Below are 14703 nucleotides of genomic sequence, written 5' to 3' on the forward strand. Positions count from 1 at the left end.
TCCAAAGCTAGTTTTTCGGTTAATTGAGTAAATTGATAGAAACTGTGTAAATCAAAGTGACAGCCAGCTCCGGAAGTAGATCTACTGAGGGTCCTCACACCATTACATCACATATGCGCTAGTCCATATTTGGCTGTACCGGATCAATAATTTTTCCGCATATCCTAGAACTTTTGCGGAGGGCAGACGGGATCATCAGAAGAACAGTCTTGCGGTATCTTCAATTGAAAAAGCATTACACATCCGCCAAAATGGTCCTTCGGATTCGACTCGCACGCTTTGGCAACAAGCACAACCCCTTCTTTAACATTGTCGTTGCGCAAGCCCGGTATGTGGTTTCTCCCCCATGAATGGATATCCCCGATACACCGACCTCCAACGCCAAACACCGACATTGCCAGGCTATAGAATACTTCAATGTGCACTTAATCTTCAAGAAGAATCGGAATTGACCCTATTATCTCCAGCTCCGCCCGCGGCGCTAAGCCCCTCGAAGTCATCGGCACCTACAACCCCATCCCGAAACGTCCCACAAACTTGTACGACGAGAATGCCGAAGCGCGCCCATATAAGGAGATTGCCCTCGATCGGTCACGCGCAAAGTACTGGCTCGGTGTTGGTGCGCAGCCTAGTGATCCCGTCTGGAAGCTGATGGGCATGGTAAGCCGGACCCTTGTTTTCTATATCCGCGAGAGTTTATAAATCGGATGATCCAGGGGAGATGAACGGCTATTATCGGTTCTGCATTTTCTGCAGATCGTATAGCCTTGGGGGATTACGTCGTTGTTATACGGACTGCTAACTCTTGAACTCTAGGCTGGCCTTGTTGCGCCCAAACCTACTACCTTTGACAAAGCTTGATTTTGCTTGTCTGACTACTTGACTCTTTGGGGCTTTTTGCCTGGCATTCTTGATAGCTTTCCAAGGTTCTCCCCTCCGACATTCTTTGTGTATTCGGCTGGACAACATCCCAGAACCATGGAAAATTCGAGTTATACACCATCAATGACGGGTCGAAAGTCGCGCTGTGTTTTTTTTTTCTTTCTGATTTGGCATTTTTGGCGTTATTGAGTTGCCTTGTGGGAACCTCTGTATATTATGTGGCAGCCTTGGCTGCTCTGACTCTACGCGGTAGATGAGCCGCATGAATATCGATTGATACTTGAATCTCTTCGGGAACACGTGTGTAGGGAGATACTACCGAGGTGGGATACAAGCATCCTAAAATGCGCATATATGCCTTTAATGTAGAGTCATGAGGTATAAAGATACTAAATTGAAACCCGATCGTATTCAAAAAGCCAAAAACATTTGACGCGCCTATGACCAGTTCAGGCACACGTGAAGAAGTGCTAATAAAGCCCCCTAAAAGTGATGGCTTCTCTCCACGGGCCAACCAAATGAACCATCGCCCCCTCGATAAGCCCAAGTCATTTCCCTGTAGCAGCCAATCCCATGTGTTACCGGGGTTGGACCCGTGGCAATTGGCCAGTGATCCTGGAGGATCGCCGGTTTTTGACTTTGGGGATTCCGTGTGTGTGATGACCTTTGGTGAGTTACAAAATGGTTGTATATAGAGAAAAGCCGAAGAACGTTGAGGTATTCAATATCAAGCCTGTGATCTGGACGTTAAACATTTTCCAAGGTTCCAATAGCTTTAAGAGGTATCGTATTTAAATTTGGTACCGGCTTGGGATTACCGTTCAAGTAGTAAAACATCCCTGGTATGTGTTTCATTTCATAGAGCCCCAATCTCGTGCAGAGCCGGGGTACGGCAAGCCGCATAGGCTACACTTGCATGGCCGGTGCTTTTCTAGAAGAGACAGGTTCATGATCCACCCGTCGATCTTCTTATATACAAAGGAGAACAGAAAGGAAATGAAAATAAATGACATTCCAGTGACAAGTTCGGGACACGCACTTGGTAACTGCCTGCATGCGGTCAGGTTCCAGGGCCAAGGTGTAAGATTGTGTAAAACTGTGTAAATTTATGACCATGTACTGTCATATACCTTGGAGTACATCCCCTAATACGAGGATCTACATATAACCCCATGTACACCCACTGTCACATACCTGTTCCCCAATGAGTCGCGTCGTGAAGGGCAGATCCATGGATCTGGCACTTGTGGACTGGCACTCGACCGTTCCGGACTCTTTTCTTTCCCCCCTCCCCTGCACTCTGCACTCTCCTTCTCCCCTCCTTTCAAACCCTTTTTCCCTTTTGCATACCATTCTTGTCCATCTTTATCTCAATCGTTTTCAAAGCGCTCATAGTCCAACTGTCGCAAATCCGATGAGACACCATCCAGAACTCGACTTCCGATCGAATCGCTAATCGCCTTCGCCTCCTTCATTTCTATCGTTGCGCGTCTGGTGTACGATCTCTTGTCGCATTACCAATCACTGCGCCAAACTTCGACTTTCCAGATCCCGCGACTCCTTTTCTTCCTACTTGGACTATCTTCCCCTGTGTGATCGCGAACCCCCTCGAAAGGCGAAAAAAAAATTCAAAAAATTCAAATCTCGTGGAGGGATGAGCGGCAGCTCTAGCCAGTCCACTCGTACGAGTCCCGGGTCTTTTAGAACTACACAGCTCACAGAGTCCGTGTCATCTGGTTCGCCCCCACAACAGTCACTCCCTTCTTCGCAGGCGTCTTTGACGACTCAGCATGCGATGTCGACCGACGTGTATAATCCGAATGCGTCGCAAGCGCCATCATCTATGAACCCTACTTTCTCATACCCTTTCTCCCCTATTGGTACAACTGCTTCATTCGATAACAACATGCGCTTGGATAACGATCGCAACCTCCAGGGCCTGAATGGCTTTAATCGCGGAAACGGAGGCGCGATTCTCATGCGCAAACTGCCGCGAAACACGAGTCGCGAAGCATTGCGCAGCATGCTTCTTTTCGCCAAAGACTTTGTGGACGCAGACTTTGTGACCCTGGATCTGCCCGAGGATGATGGGTTCTTGACCGCGATTGCGCGATTCATTACTTTGCCGGCCGCCGAAGAGGCCAGATCCCTCCTCGATGGCAAGCCGAACTCCAAAAATGACGCCAACATGGTCGTCGAGATGTACCCCGGTCCGATGGGAGCGAATCTGTCCAATACGCGCCGTAACACCATCGATCACACCGCAAGTCGTGCGTTAATGGGTGCCTCGAACGGTCCCCTTGCCCGTCAATCGTCGCGCTTCAACGGCACTTTCCAAAGCTTAGAGAGGCTCTCCAACGCCAACCCCAACCAGACTATCGGCGAAGGACTTCCGACCTCTGAATCAGGCTCGCGTATGCACAGCCTTTTCTCCCCACAATCTCCGATCGGAAATGGCATCGATAACCTCCCACGTATAACCGGAAAGTCCATGATTGATGAAGACCCGGACGAAGAGACCGGCGAGCTGCTCAAGGATCCGGTGGGCTACGCAGAGAATGGCCATTCTACCAATGTCTCCTCGGGGCGCCGGGCCACCAACCCCCAAATCCCGACCAATCGCTTTGCCAATATGTCCCTGTCGAACAACATGTCCTCACCACCTTTGCAGAACTACCCTGGGGGTGGCCCGCAACGCATGGGTGGTGGAACACCCGCATCTGCATACCCAAACCAAGGTCATGGTTTCCCATACAACGCTCAGCACACACCACGCCACAGCCTCCCCGCTGCAAACCCGAATGACCTGAATCCTCCTTGCAACACTCTGTACGTGGGCAACTTGCCACCGGATACTTCCGAGGAGGAACTTAAAGCCCTTTTCTCCAAACAGCGCGGGTACAAGCGACTCTGTTTCCGAAACAAGCAGAACGGACCCATGTGCTTTGTTGAATTCGATGAGGTCGCCATGGCCAGCAAAGCGCTCAACGAGCTGTACGGCTACAAGCTGTCCAACAGTGTCAAGACTGGCATCCGTCTCAGCTTCTCAAAGAACCCCTTGGGCGTGCGCTCTGGTCAACCCGGCAGCATGAACTCGTCCAACTCGGTATCTGGACAAGGCGCAGTCCCTGGAGGCAGCAGCTTGAGTGGAATGCACAACAACATGTTCTCGGCTGTCAACGGCCCCCCTCCCGGGCTGGCAGCACCCCCTGGTCTTGGCATGCCCATGCCTGCGCCCCCGATGCGCAACGGTACCTCTATGCACACCCCCGTCAATCCGCATTCTGGACTGATGGGCAATGCCTCATACAACCCCAACTCGGGCCTGGGAATCCGAAACGGAGCTAATTCAATGATGATGTCGCCGCCGCCGCCGCCTCCTTCTAATTCTGGCGGCAACAACAACGCGGCACCAAACCTGAACGGCTATAATTCCTTTTACCCTGACTACATGATGGGTCGCTAAGCCCATCCAAGCGTTATATTAAGATAATGCCCGGCATGTTTGAACGAACTAGGATATCTGGCGCATTTGGGGATCTTCGTTTCGTGAGCTAGATCAGCATTCGGCGGCTGCATAACTCTCGGGAGTACTGTTTCGGATTTGCTTTTCTGTTTTTTCCCCCTTGTTTTTCTGCCAGTCCTTTTCTTGGCTTTTCGTCTTTCTGTTGCATGGGAACCTGGGCGCTCTTACATTCCTTTTTTTTGTTATCTCTTTTCATTGGGAGGATTGCATTTCAGGTCATTGCCACACTTGTATTCTTATCTGGTCGGTGCGAGGCGCTTGAGAGCGTGTTTGTTTCTGCCATTGCGTTTCGTTCACACCTTCATACCCTCGTGATTTCTTGCTTTCGCTCTTGTTTACCTCGCTCGTTTACCCTGGCTCAATAGGCAATGCACACTATTGCGTGTTTGCTGTCTACCCCAACGAGGATCTGTACGAGCTCCTATCTACTTTATTCGACGTGATTCCCCCTGTTTTGTTACATCTATCCCCTGGATCTTTCTCGATGCATCGTCTGCGTGGATCGGAAAGTATTTCGTTGATTTACTTGCTTTCTCTATTGCAATGCGTGTTTATTTCTATGCAAGTACGAAAAAGAAGGGTCTTATGTGGCTTTCTTTAGCTTCTCTTCTAATATCTCTCTACTCAATGGCATGAGCTACGGAGGGACATGATATCGGCTCACGTCGACCACATATTGTCCTAGGCGTTTGCGTTGGTTTTATTTCTCTCCTGCCATATTCCTCTTATCTCGGCAGAGACGAAGGCATCCAGCCCATGCATTTTGCTTGAAAGCCCTTCTCTCATCTTGCTTGCATTGCCACTCGTTTTGCTTTGGGTCTGATTTACTCTGCCTTTTCAGCAGACGAATGAGGAAACGAGGCGTGTCTATTATTATTATTATTTTTTACTCCTCCTCTTACCCCGTCTTGCTTGGGGGTAACCGATACATTTGCTTCGATCTGTACTTGATACAATGGACTGGTTCCAGTTACCCTGGGGAGCGAACCCATTTAAACATTTATAATAATGTTACGGTCTAGTAAAGAGCTATCATGGGATCATTTTTCACATCCTTTTGGGCAACTCTTCATATATGTAATAGGAGCTGTCAAACGGATCCTGTAAGGTTTCTACTGCCATAGAAGATATACTCAAACCCATTTAAAAGCGATCGTAATGTTATAAGGGTCAATATAAGGAATGCAAAGAAGATGTTTACTCGGCTGTATACAAGTGGAGATGTGATCACGTGATGAAACTACCGAGAAGTTTCTTCCCCTGCAAACACCTACACCTCCCGCTCCAACCCGACAACATCCCGTCCTTCAATTATTGCTGCAAAAGGGTCAATGGCAGCTGGATCTCCTTGATTCTTTATATCCAGCGTCTTGCATTCAGTTTAACATTAAATTTCCCCTCCCATTCCCCCGTCATATACTCCCCAAGATGCCACCCCGGATACAGAGCCGGAGTGTGTCCAACACCCTTCTTCCCTACCTCACAGCTCCCTCTTCCTCCTCATCCTCACTTTCTTCTCTTCCTTCATTATCCTCTACATCATCACAATGCCTTTCCCGCCAGTTCTCTGCCACGGCAGCACCACAAGGACAGACCAAGCTCCGTCGGCAGATGTTCGAATGGCTCAACAATGAAGGATCTGTTTTCAAGCATCACGTTCCTGGAGAAACCAACTATCTTACCCGCTTAAAACAGCGAGGCCCCGAGACTGCGGAGAAGACCCGTCCGTTCCCCAACAACCCAAGTTTCTTCAGCGAGCCTATCCTCAGTGAAGAGCTACGGAATGAGGTCTATAACCGCGTCGTTGAGCAGAAGAAGAGTGTCCGTGTTGTCAGTGTTGAGCTTGGAGTCGATATGAAGCGTATTGCTGCTGTTGTGAGATTGGTAGAGTTGGAGAAGAGACAGCGCGCACAGGTAAGAACCCACTTCCCTTTCTGCTTTTTCCTTTGTTTCCTCTCGGACTTTGCTTCGACCCTCCATGCATATGATGAGTCACAAAAAATCGATTAGTCTTGAAGACACCTACATGGTTATACCCATTTTTGAACTGAACTGCATTACCTTTACATTTTGGATTCCTATCAAGTTTTTTGGTCGCGTGACATGAACTGACGAATCTCAAATTAGGGTAAACCCCTAGCACTGCCATATGCCCGGGCTATCCACGAGATGGTCCCCACCACACCCCTCGCCGAGCAAGGCGAGCGTCAAACATACCATGAACCCATCAACGACCTCCCCGCCCACCCCCTGACAGGCTCCCAAATCTTCTACCCAGTCCCCGAATCCCGCTCCTTCAACCGTGTTGAGGCCGGCCGCGTCTTCTCCGGCGCTCCAGCAATGGAGCACTCCGAAGCCGCGGAAATCTCCCACCCCTCCGACCTTGCTGAAAAGATCATCGAGGACCCCAACTCCATCGGCTGGGTTGGCAAGGGCGCCAATGCCCGCCAGATCCTGCAACCTGCTGATGTGCGCATTCCTCACCCTCACATGGTTGCCCTGGAGCGGGACCGCCTTGCGCACCCCAACGAGCGTCTTGCTGTTGCGGACCTCCAATCTAAGAGACTCGAGCGCCAAGACGCAATCGAGCAAGCGCGTCGTGAGCGCATCCAGGCTCGCCGTGAGAAGAAGTTGACGGTTGTCTCTCCCGAGGAATCGCGCTTCGACTACCGTATCAAGGATACTATCTACACCAAGGAGACTACTGGTGCTGATGGCCGTGGTTCGGCGGCTGCTGGTCGTCGCTATGGTGTGCCTCACCGCGACCGCACCCGCGGCGAAGTCAAGATTCCTACCCGTGTGGAGGCTTGATTTATTTTGAGATAGTCCTCCCCAGGGCCGTTTCTTTCTTCTTCTTTTTTTGTGTTTTTCAGCAACTTTCTTGGCTACGGCCTTTGTAATTTTACTTGTATGCTACTCATCCATGGATGTATGAAGGGGATTGATCACTTATGTACCTATATACCGGATAATATTCCTTTCCATTTCACTGGTAAATCTGAGCTCTTTGAGTTTGGAAGTTGTCCGGCCCCCGGTCACTGAGCATTACGTAACTATCCTGGCCCCGGGGGAGCCCCGGACACAGCCCTGAAGCATAGCCTTCTGGAGCCTGGTTGCCCGATGGACGATCCTGATGATCTTGTCGACTTTAGGTCCTCAAATCGGAACTCGCTACGAATACAGACTTCCTCGAATTTCCCACGTAAACAGCTAAAAACGAGAGATAACTTTGCACACACTTTCCACATCTCCCCATATCACAAATCTAAACATCTTCACAAGATGAATTCCATCATTGCCGCCTACGAGGGACTCTCGGAATATTTCCAGATCCTAGTTATTGGCGCGGTTTGCTGGCTTCTTATTCCAGTCTTTACAAGAATCTATGCGGCAGTTGCTGTCGGTTTCTTAATGATCGCCTCGACATTGGGCTTGATTGACTGGGATTGGAGGGAGGAACTAGGAAGTGCTCCAGTCGATCGAATTCCTGATTCGATCGAGAATTCGGCAAGACTTGCGGAAGCTGGTCAATATACCGAAACCAATGATGAGAAAGGACGTCTTGAGATTGAGATCGAGTCTCTCGAGGAATCGTTGCGTGCTCGTCGAGACGAGCTGGCTCAGTGATGTTGATCGCTGAGCCCCGATACCCCGCGCTTCTCGGGTGCTTGTTTCATGCCGCTAGAACAAATGGTCATAGCATGTCCTCATGCTGTTTTTGGAGTCAGGTTACAATTTGGGTGGGAGGGTGCACTGTGGAGATGGAAGAAAGCCTCGTCTTTGCAGGTGGATCCGAACTTTTTGAACATTACTGTCTTACATTGCAGAGTATTTTGTGACTTGGAAGCGTATAGCAAGGGAAAGGCGGGCACATTGTATCTATACGTTTGTCTAGTATAGTAGCGAAGGAATGAGAGACGCGGGAACGAGTTAGTAGATAGAGTATATAGGCAAGAATTATAGGAGGCTCTGTCTTAAAGACTCTGAAACATAAGTTCTAAATCGCTTCACATTGGATATGTTCTTTTAGAGAGGTCTCGAGTTTACAATACAAGAATACTCGGCCGCTCAAAGGATTGTAGAATAGATCCTATACTATAAACACCGAAGTAGCCGAAGCATTCGAGGCCGAACAAGTGTGTAAATTAAAGACTCTATCACCGACTACTTTAAGAAAATTATAACCGTAAGTTGCGTTTAAACTATTAATCTGTTAGTGCAGCCAGGGTGTGGGGTGATATAATCCTCTGTTCATATTCCTAAATTAGATGCTTGATATCACCAATCACTTCAAACCCTCAACTCCGAAAACGCCAGAACCCTGAAATCTCAAAATCACAATACCCAGCGCCTCGCCAAGAAACAAGAGCCCAGTCCGCTATTCCATATTCCATCCGCCCTTCCTATCCCGTTTCACTCCCTCCCATTTCCATGAATTAACAAGATAGCCACATAGTCGAGATCTCAACGAGCCTCCCCGACAGATCGACAGCGTCGCTTTTTTGTCCCAACCCATCCGGAGATCGCATCGGATTCAGACTCATCTTCCTTGGAAGTTTGGAAGATAGACCCGATTGAAGCGAGGGTATTTTGGAGCCACGAAGCAGCAGTGGTGGCCGGAGCCGGTGCATTTGATGGCTGCATAGTCTGAGTGGGGTCAGATGAGATGAGGGGCTTGTGTGGTTTGGTGAGAGGTCTTGAGTCTTATGAAAATGAATATATTGAGAGATAACACAATAACATATAGTATAGTAGTATGGTTGGAATGTAAGAATATATGTAGGATATAGAGGTTCGAGGGCAACTCATGGTATTTAAGGGCAACTCGGAGACAATACGGACATCTCATGCAGTTGGAAAATCAGAAGCCAGGACCTAGATCACCTGCATACTTTGTGGCCCAAATCTGGATTTTGTCAATGTATCGTGACTTGATATGGTACTATTTGTCTTTGAAAGCTGCTATCGATTGCACAGAGGGAGCTATTGATTGGATGTATCGTTGTGCGGATCCTCGTATTTCGGTGATGCTTTCACTTGATTGGTGCTACGTGTGATGATATTGTGCAGATGTACGTATATATAGGGGTTTCGAATATGATTAATGTAGTGGATTAGCAGCTATTGGATTAGTTCTTTGTTTTTGAGAGATATTGTATTACCTTGCATATGAGAGAGCCTGGAAAGGAATACCGAGGACGGAGTAAATTGTGTACAATGCAGGCTGAAGATAGATTGTCTGAGACATTTCCTTTGTTCCGGTGCTTTGGAGGATGTTGTAGACTTTAATTATAGGTATAAATTCAAAAGATCAAGTCTAACCAAATACTCTGAATACCAGGGCTAAATGCTCACTCCTCGAATAATTAGTGAAATAAGTACAAGGCAGGAGGATACACCAAAACCTCCGGCAGTCGAAACAAAGAAAGCTATACATTGAAAGATAGAGGGATATGGACATCTCGTTCGTGTATATGAGGATGCCCATTTCATGGAAGTGGTATGCAAGAGCGAAAATACCGGACGGTGGACAAAAGAAACCAGTCAGGGATGGAAAAGTGTGCAGACTGATGTGTATACAGCCCAAAATAACAAAATATATCCATACATCCAAAAGAAAATCCACGAGGAAAACCATGCACTGAGTCTGAGACCCTCGAAGTAAAGTAATGCTACCATGACAAGAGGATGAAAGGATGAGATGGGAGAGATAAGACACGTTGCTATACGGGGTATTCAAATGGGAGAGACAGAAAGTCGAATCAAACAAATTGGCAAAAACAAAAAATGTTGGAAGTGTGTAGGGATTAAGGCATGGTAGCCCACCCAAAGACAAGTCCGTCTTCATTTTTCATCCGGGGCTGTTGTCGCATCACCGGTTGATGCGGTGTCCTCCGGTGTTAACATATGCGGACTCAATGGTGAATCTATGGCGTTTATGGTGTCAGGACTACCGCTACCCCATGAATCTTCCCGCAGGATTTGCGCGTCTGGCGCGTGTGGCTTGGATTCGTGACCGGACTTATTAGGGATGCGGGAGCTCGAGGGCGATGGGGGGTCCGCCTGTGGTGGTTCTTTGTGGTAGCCACCTTGCATTGGACTGGCTGTTGTAACAACTGGCGAGGCAGGACGAGGAGAGTCCATGAACCCACGCCATTTGCGCCAGCCTTCAAAGTCAATCAGGGCTTGCATGCAGCCCCATTCTGTCACTTTCTGCTCAAGCCAAGGGAATCCGACAGGCTATTTGGGGAACTGTTAGCATACTATTTGAGAGAGAAAAAGACGCAATGGGGAGCTTGACATACCTTGGTCAGGAAATCGTTGCAGCCAGCAGCCAATGCCTCATGTCGGTCACTTTGCAAACTGCTAGCTGTCAACGCGACGATAATGACCGGACTCCGGAACAGCGAGAGATCTGACAAAGTGTCCTCTTCACTGACCGTACGGTGAAGGCCGGGTCTTCTGTCTGCAGCAGATGTATTGGACGCGCTGAAACGTCCAGAGGCTGTCTTGGGGAAGACACCAATGCCATTTAAGCGCTCCAGGCGCCGGATCTCCTTGGTGGCTTCCAGACCGTTCATCACAGGAAGCTGGATGTCCATCAGGACCAAATGGAATCCACCTTGTCGCCATTTCCGCACTGCCTCTTCGCCGTTCATTGCACACTTCCAGCGCACTTTCAACCTTTTCATGAAGGCCTCCAAAAGCTTTTGGTTAATGATGTTGTCTTCCACGATGAGGACATTGATTGGTGGAACGGTGCCGTCAATCAACCCGCCAAACATAGCACCAGGAGAAGTGGCCGCTTTTGATTTTCGGACCACGCGTGGTGATGCAGTTGGCGGGGGAGTGTGTGATTTCACCTGCGGAGATTCCACTGGCGGTGCTGCTGCCACCGGGGGTGTTGGAATTGCGGGAGCGGCAGCTGTGATAGTTTGGGAATGCGGAGGAGGGCCGTTTTCTATAAATGTCAATGGCCATGTTGAGCAAAGCAAGGTTGTTTTGAGGACGTACCTGTTATGGCAGGGGTTTGGGAATGAAGAACTGTGGGAGAATTTGTTTTGTGTCGTGTCAACGGAGGTCGCTGCCGTGTCCTGCGACTTCCCGGGGATGGTAACAAAGGAGCAACACCAGTGTTGATAATAGAAATTGATGGCGCAATGGCCGTTGTTGATGCGACTCCCGAGTGTGCAGACGGTGTGCCCGCGTTCGCATTGACCGGCGGCATGAGAGGGAAATAATCCCCATGCTCGCCGGGTTCCGAGTGGTGGTGCTGGTAGATCGAATGACGTGGCGATGGCTTTGGGGTCCGGCGTGACGGGGCATCGATCACCAACGCTTCCTCGATTTTTTGTCCGCCAGGGTAGTATGTATCGAGTATATGTGACACGACTTCCTCCGGGCTCAAGAGGCGCTCAGGATGAGCTGATCGAGTCGTACCCTCTCGTGGCAAAATCCGGATAACAATGTCGGGCGAGTCAAAGCTTCTTCCTAATGAGTTCCCGTATTTCATGATGACCTGGTCGCGTAGCTCATCTACCACCGCATCCTCTCCACACGGCACTAAGGTGGCCGAGCCTCCGGGCCGTTTGACCCAAATGCGACGTGTGACCATCTCGCAGGGAACGAGGGGAGTGAAACCACTGCCCTGGTCTGAAGAGAAAAGATTCGCCTCCAGTAACCCACTGATCAGGTGTTGTTGTGTTGGCGGGAGAAGAGATTGACGACGGATCGCAAGGCTCGGGCGTTTGCTCGAGGGGGGAAAGTAGGAAGGAGAAGGTCGGCGATCATTCGTAGCCCGCTCAATGACAGTATCCAAGGTCGGAGTCAATTGCGTCTCGGCTATTGGAGTTTGAGCTTTCAAGTGGGACTGGAAGGAGGTGCTATCGGAATGCTGAGGAGTCGCTAACGGAGGGGTTTCGAGGGGAGACGGAGGGTCCGAGATAGGAGTCGGCAAGGAAGAATTGTATCGCTCGGTCGACGGAGTACAATTGCGATGTTCCGAAGGCGCAGATACGGAACCTAATTCCTTTGGGGATAGGGGTTTATCCAGGTTCTCTGTGCTATAGGATTTGGGGTCAGGACCCGAGGGTTTTAGGTGGGCACTCGGGTCGGCATCCGCTTTTGGAGATAATCGTCCAAGCAATTTTGCCTTCAGACGTGATATCCGTTCTGACATCGTGAGTCCTCATGCCATTCTGAGAAAACAGCTCTCTTCTTCTCTGTTTTCCCCGGATAAGGCTGTCGTGCTTTTTTTTAAAGGGCACAACAGTTTCAAAAGAGAGGTCAGAATTCAAAGAAGTCAAGAGGGGGGAAAGAGAGTGACACCTTTGGGCAGTTAAGTCACGTTAGTTGCTGATCTCCCGGCTAAAAAAAAGCTATGGCCTTTTTTTAAGGCTAATAATGGAAAGATTGGGGGTTTATTTGCTTCAAAGAAAATATGAGATAAATATATCTATTATTAGAAAGGTAAGGGCCTTTTCCGTTAGGCGAAAAAGGAATTTATATACAGCTAAAGTACAATCTATATAAGAGCTTCAAGCTTGAATATGGTTTTATTTGTAGAACCTCGCGGTAATTGACAAAGTCAGATCAACATGAAGGCTAGATTCATACTTATCAATGGTCGAGATCTGACTGGATAATACGATCCATATATAGTCACAATGGCCTACCTGACCCCAAAACCAGATCTTAGCCAGAGGCAGGGCCGATGGTTCTCAGAGTCACCGGGATATTCTGCAGAGCTGCATCTGTCATTGCACTCCATAGCAAGATATACCATCCATCTTGTCCTGTCGGTTGGGCGTAGAAGTTGACCCTGTCCTGGCTACACACAACATATTTTCCATACAAAGTCCACACATTGGTTTGTGGTGTCGGCATGGTTGTGTTGTTACTTGTCTGGCTCGGGGTAAAAACGACTGGACAAGCCATTGAGCCAGTATCGCTCAATCCCAGCAGAGTGGTAGTATTGGCAAGGGTAGTTGTGTTATCGGAATGGGCAACCCAGGTGTTTGGGTTGTCGCCAAAGGTTACTATGGCCAAATCAGATACCACTCATGAGGACTCGGACTTCAAGACCTACATGAAAACGTGGACTTGTTGGTTGCGTTTGACAGATCCATGTTACCGATCTGAGCTTGACCTGTGCAAATGTAATTAATGGTGATCTCTTCAAGGGCGAGAGATACTTACCATCTGCATAGAAGATGAGCAGCCCGTCAATGCCGTGGCCATATGCATATAAACTCCACGAGCCATCATCCTGTCGCTTCTCCATTGGATGCGCCGAGCCAACCGCGAAGATCGCGAGGATCACAGCAAAGATAATCGAAGTCATGTTTTGAAGCTGATGATAGTATATTTCTAGTTTGATAGATATGCTGCCACCAACAGAGTTGGGTCGAGGTGCTTTGGGAATCGTCTTTCATATATCTATGCTCCGGAGGGTTGCCCTCTTATTTCCCCGAAGGCGCAGTGGGACGAACTCAGAGCCGGCCTCGTAGGATGAGCCATGTATGGAAACAGTATGACAGAACCTCTGGTTTGGATAGTTTAGGAATCCCTGCCATTGTCATCCTGTGTTGCCTATCCATCGTGAAATCAGACTTCTTAATTACAAGGTTTCTTCAAAGTCTGACCCAGCTGAACAGACACTGCCCAGATGACGCGCATGGTCACACCATGCAGTTTCACACATTAACTCACATCTACACCCATGCCAGAGATTGGCTCGCCATTATCCTTGCCCTCCTTTTTCTTCTCTGATACATGAATATTACGCCCACGAGGCAACTCCCCGAATGACTCTTATGCCACTTGATCTGACCGTTTCATATCCTAGACTATCAGACACACAAGACGAGGGACCCTGCGTCGGGAACCTGAAGAAGAAAAAAAAAAGATTTGATCACGATAATGTATGGCCCACGTGGAAGTCGCCCTACAGATCGGACGGCACATAAAGGCTTAGGCTGTGTGGTTAGACACCATGAAAATCATTTGACTTCACATGATTGTCGATGAAACGAAGTGTTTTGCTATACCTGCATGAATCATTGAGAGTATACCCTATTTTGAGCAACTTATTTGGAGCAGATACGAAGTCTTACCTCATGCTGAAACTAGGCTGGTGGGTCTTAGCTAACTCTATCGTGGGTAGGTGCATCGTCTTCGATACTCACGTATGAATTACGGAGATATATCCCCTTGAGCAATCTGTTTCGGACAGACACGAAGCCTTGCTCCATGCTGAAACTGGGCTGGAGGGCCTTAACCCCCTCGTGGCTAGG

At 48.8% G+C, this 14703-nt stretch overlaps 7 protein-coding genes across 7 annotated transcripts; 4 read left to right on the plus strand and 3 right to left on the minus strand.

Moving 5' to 3' along the window:
* Window positions 1-251: 251 nt before the first annotated feature.
* Window positions 252-861, plus strand: N7447_002649 (mitochondrial 37S ribosomal protein bS16m; the record flags this gene model as incomplete). The annotated part of the gene is made up of 3 exons (XM_057226924.1): window positions 252-328; window positions 468-660; window positions 817-861. The coding sequence occupies 3 exons, from the start codon at window positions 252-254 to the stop codon at window positions 859-861; spliced, it is 315 nt and encodes a 104-aa protein (XP_057090940.1).
* A 1675-nt stretch (window positions 862-2536) lies between these two features.
* Window positions 2537-4348, plus strand: N7447_002650 (uncharacterized protein; the record flags this gene model as incomplete). Its single annotated transcript, XM_057226925.1, has 1 exon — window positions 2537-4348. The coding sequence occupies one exon, from the start codon at window positions 2537-2539 to the stop codon at window positions 4346-4348; it is 1812 nt and encodes a 603-aa protein (XP_057090941.1).
* A 1488-nt stretch (window positions 4349-5836) lies between these two features.
* Window positions 5837-7219, plus strand: N7447_002651 (mitochondrial 37S ribosomal protein mS45; the record flags this gene model as incomplete). The annotated part of the gene is made up of 2 exons (XM_057226926.1): window positions 5837-6322; window positions 6536-7219. 2 exons carry the CDS (start codon window positions 5837-5839, stop codon window positions 7217-7219), a joined length of 1170 nt encoding a protein of 389 aa, XP_057090942.1.
* Window positions 7220-7690: 471 nt separating this feature from the next.
* N7447_002652 (uncharacterized protein) lies at window positions 7691-8035 on the plus strand (the record flags this gene model as incomplete). The annotated part of the gene is made up of 1 exon (XM_057226927.1): window positions 7691-8035. One exon carries the CDS (start codon window positions 7691-7693, stop codon window positions 8033-8035), a length of 345 nt encoding a protein of 114 aa, XP_057090943.1.
* An 837-nt stretch (window positions 8036-8872) lies between these two features.
* On the minus strand, window positions 8873-9052 carry N7447_002653 (uncharacterized protein; the record flags this gene model as incomplete). The annotated part of the gene is made up of 1 exon (XM_057226928.1): window positions 8873-9052. The coding sequence occupies one exon, from the start codon at window positions 9050-9052 to the stop codon at window positions 8873-8875; it is 180 nt and encodes a 59-aa protein (XP_057090944.1).
* A 1200-nt stretch (window positions 9053-10252) lies between these two features.
* On the minus strand, window positions 10253-12587 carry N7447_002654 (response regulator; the record flags this gene model as incomplete). The annotated part of the gene is made up of 3 exons (XM_057226929.1): window positions 10253-10648; window positions 10714-11369; window positions 11423-12587. The coding sequence occupies 3 exons, from the start codon at window positions 12585-12587 to the stop codon at window positions 10253-10255; spliced, it is 2217 nt and encodes a 738-aa protein (XP_057090945.1).
* A 515-nt stretch (window positions 12588-13102) lies between these two features.
* On the minus strand, window positions 13103-13751 carry N7447_002655 (uncharacterized protein; the record flags this gene model as incomplete). The annotated part of the gene is made up of 3 exons (XM_057226930.1): window positions 13103-13446; window positions 13497-13556; window positions 13607-13751. 3 exons carry the CDS (start codon window positions 13749-13751, stop codon window positions 13103-13105), a joined length of 549 nt encoding a protein of 182 aa, XP_057090946.1.
* Window positions 13752-14703: the final 952 nt, after the last annotated feature.

The sequence above is a fragment of the Penicillium robsamsonii genome, assembly GCF_028829455.1.
Source record: "Penicillium robsamsonii strain IBT 29466 chromosome Unknown utg000001l_segment0_segment0, whole genome shotgun sequence".
Classification (NCBI taxonomy): Eukaryota; Fungi; Ascomycota; class Eurotiomycetes; order Eurotiales; family Aspergillaceae; genus Penicillium; species Penicillium robsamsonii.